This window comes from Gadus macrocephalus, chromosome 1 (assembly GCF_031168955.1).
Source record: "Gadus macrocephalus chromosome 1, ASM3116895v1".
NCBI lineage: Eukaryota > Metazoa > Chordata > Actinopteri > Gadiformes > Gadidae > Gadus > Gadus macrocephalus.
In genome coordinates, this window is record NC_082382.1 from 22451822 (window position 1) to 22454321 (window position 2500).

The following is a 2500-nucleotide window of genomic DNA, read 5'->3' on the forward strand; positions in this document are numbered from 1 at the left end:
CTCGTTACTCCCCCTCACACCTCGTTACTCCTCCTCCCCCCTCGTTACTCCTCCTCCCCCCTCGTTACTCCTCCTCCCCCCTCGTTACTCCTCCTCACACCTCGTTACTCCTCAGCTGCTATCAGTCGTTGTCTTTCTCCTCAGAGGGGAGTCAGGAGCAGGGAAGACGGTCAACACAAAGAGAGTCATCCAGTACTTTGCCATCGTCGCTGCCATGGGAGACACCGTGAAAAAAGGAGTACGTCTTTCGCTCCTCCTCTAACTCCTCCTCCATCTCCTTGACCTCCTCCTTTACCTCCTCCTATGACGCCTCCAACTCCTCCTCCATCTGCTCTTAACCTGCTCTATCTCCTTTATCCTCCTCCTACTCCTCTTTATATGCTATCTCCTCCAGCTCCTCCTCTAGCTCCTCTTACTCCACCTCTATATTCTCCTCAACTCCTAACTCTTCCTCCTCTCCTGGATGCCTGCTCCTCCACTAACTCCCTCTCCTGCTAATCCTCCTCCTCCTCCTGCTCCTCCTCTGCCTCCTCCTGCTCCTCCTCCTCTTCCTCCTCTACATCCTTCTCCTCCTCTAATGCTTCTCCTCCTCTAACTCCTCCTCCTCCTCCTGCTCCTCCTCTACCTCCTCCTGCTCCTTCTCCTCTAATGCTTCTCCTCCTCTAACTCCTCCTCCTCCTCCTGCTCCTCCTCCTCCTCCTCTTCCTCCTCTACATCCTCCTCCTCCTCTAATGCTTCTCCTCCTCTAACTCCTCCTCCTCCTCCTGCTCCTCCTCTACCTCCTCCTGCTCCTTCTCCTCTAATGCTTCTCCTCCTCTAACTCCTCCTCCTCCTCCTCCTGCTCCTCCTCAGCCTCCTCCTGCTCCTCTAAATCCCCATCCTGCTCCTCCTCCTCTTCCTCCTCCTGCTCCTCCTTCTCCTGCTCCTCCTCCTCCTCCTCCTCCTGCCCCTCCTTCTCCTCCTGCTCCTCCTCTTCCTCCTCTTCCTCCTCTACATCCTCCTCCTCCTCTAATGCTGCTGCTCCTCCTCCTCCCCTCCTCCCTCCAGGGCTCCCTGGAGGACCAGATCATCGAGGCCAACCCGGCCATGGAGGCGTTTGGAAACGCCAAGACCATCCGCAACGACAACTCGTCTCGCTTCGTAAGCGGCCGTCCGTCACCATGGTGACCATCTGCCATCCCATAATGACGAGAGCTGTACGATAAGCCTGTCTCTCTTTGGTCCAGGGGAAGTTCATCAGGATCCACTTTGGACCCACTGGGAAACTGGCCTCTGCTGACATCGACATCTGTATGTTGGACCCCCCAACGCATCCATAGACCCCCAACCCTGGTCCCAGTACATCCTAGACCCCAGGACTAACCCTAACCCTGGTCCTGGTACACCCTAGACCCGAGGACTAACCCTAACCCTGTTCCAAGAATTAACTCTAACCTTGGTCCTAGTACAACGCTAACCCTGGTCCAAATATAACCCTAGACCAGGTCGCAGTACAACCCTAGACCAGGTCTCAATACAACCCTAGACCAGGCCTCAATATAACCCTAGACCAGGTCTCAATACAACCCTAGACCAGGCCTCAATATAACCCTAGACCAGGTCTCAATATAACCCTAGACCAGGTCACAATATAACCCTAGACCAGGCCTCAATATAACCCTAGACCAGGCCTCAATTAACCCTAGACCAGGTCTCAATATAACCCAAGACCAGGTCTCAATATAACCCTAGACCAGGCCTCAATATAACCCTAGACCAGGTCTCAATATAACCCTAGACCAGGTCTCAATATAACCCTAGACCAGGCCTCAATATAACCCTAGACCAGGTCTCAATATAACCCTAGACCAGGCCTCAATATAACCCTAGACCAGGCCTCAATATAACCCTAGACCAGGTCTCAATATAACCCTAGACCAGGCCTCAATATAACCCTAGACCAGGTCTCAATATAACCCTAGACCAGGTCTCAATATAACCCTAGACCAGGCCTCAATATGACCCTAGACCAGGCCTCAATATAACCCTAGTCCCAGGCTTAATCCAGTCCCTCAAAGCCCTATTCCCATCATACATATCATATCGTATGACATAACCTTCTGTTATTATAACCTGCTCTATATGGTTCAGATCTCCTGGAGAAGTCGAGGGTGGTGTTCCAGCAGCCCGAGGAGAGGGGATACCACATCTTCTACCAGATCCTGTCCAATCAGAAGCCAGAACTACAAGGTTGGCCCACCTCTAGTTTAACCTGAGATACTAGCGTTAGCTAAGCCTAACCCTAGTGTTAACATTGGAATAATGTATATATTAATATGGGATGTCATGTGTGATGTGTAATGTTATGTGTGATGTGTGATGTCATGTGTGATTTGTAATGTTATGTTTGATGTGTGATGTCATGTTTGATGTGTGATGTCATGTGTGATGTCATGTGTGATGTGTGATGTCATGTGTGATGTGTGATGTCATGTGTGATGTGTGATGTTATGTGTGATGT

General features: G+C 51.2%; 2 protein-coding genes across 3 annotated transcripts in view; one reads left to right on the top strand and one right to left on the bottom strand.

The window, feature by feature from the left end:
• Positions 1–2500, bottom strand: part of mrgbp (MRG/MORF4L binding protein) — a 92815-nt gene that overhangs the window by 31550 nt on the left and 58765 nt on the right. The gene's annotated exons all lie outside the window — the stretch shown is intronic.
• LOC132462977 (myosin-7B-like) overlaps positions 1–2500 on the top strand; it is a 28670-nt gene that overhangs the window by 4138 nt on the left and 22032 nt on the right. For both annotated transcript variants that reach the window (XM_060058799.1, XM_060058808.1), the window contains exons 7-10: positions 145–238; positions 1048–1140; positions 1227–1290; positions 2131–2229. In XM_060058799.1, the coding sequence (XP_059914782.1) occupies positions 145–238; positions 1048–1140; positions 1227–1290; positions 2131–2229 (350 nt within the window). The remainder of the gene's footprint in view (positions 1–144; positions 239–1047; positions 1141–1226; positions 1291–2130; positions 2230–2500) is intronic.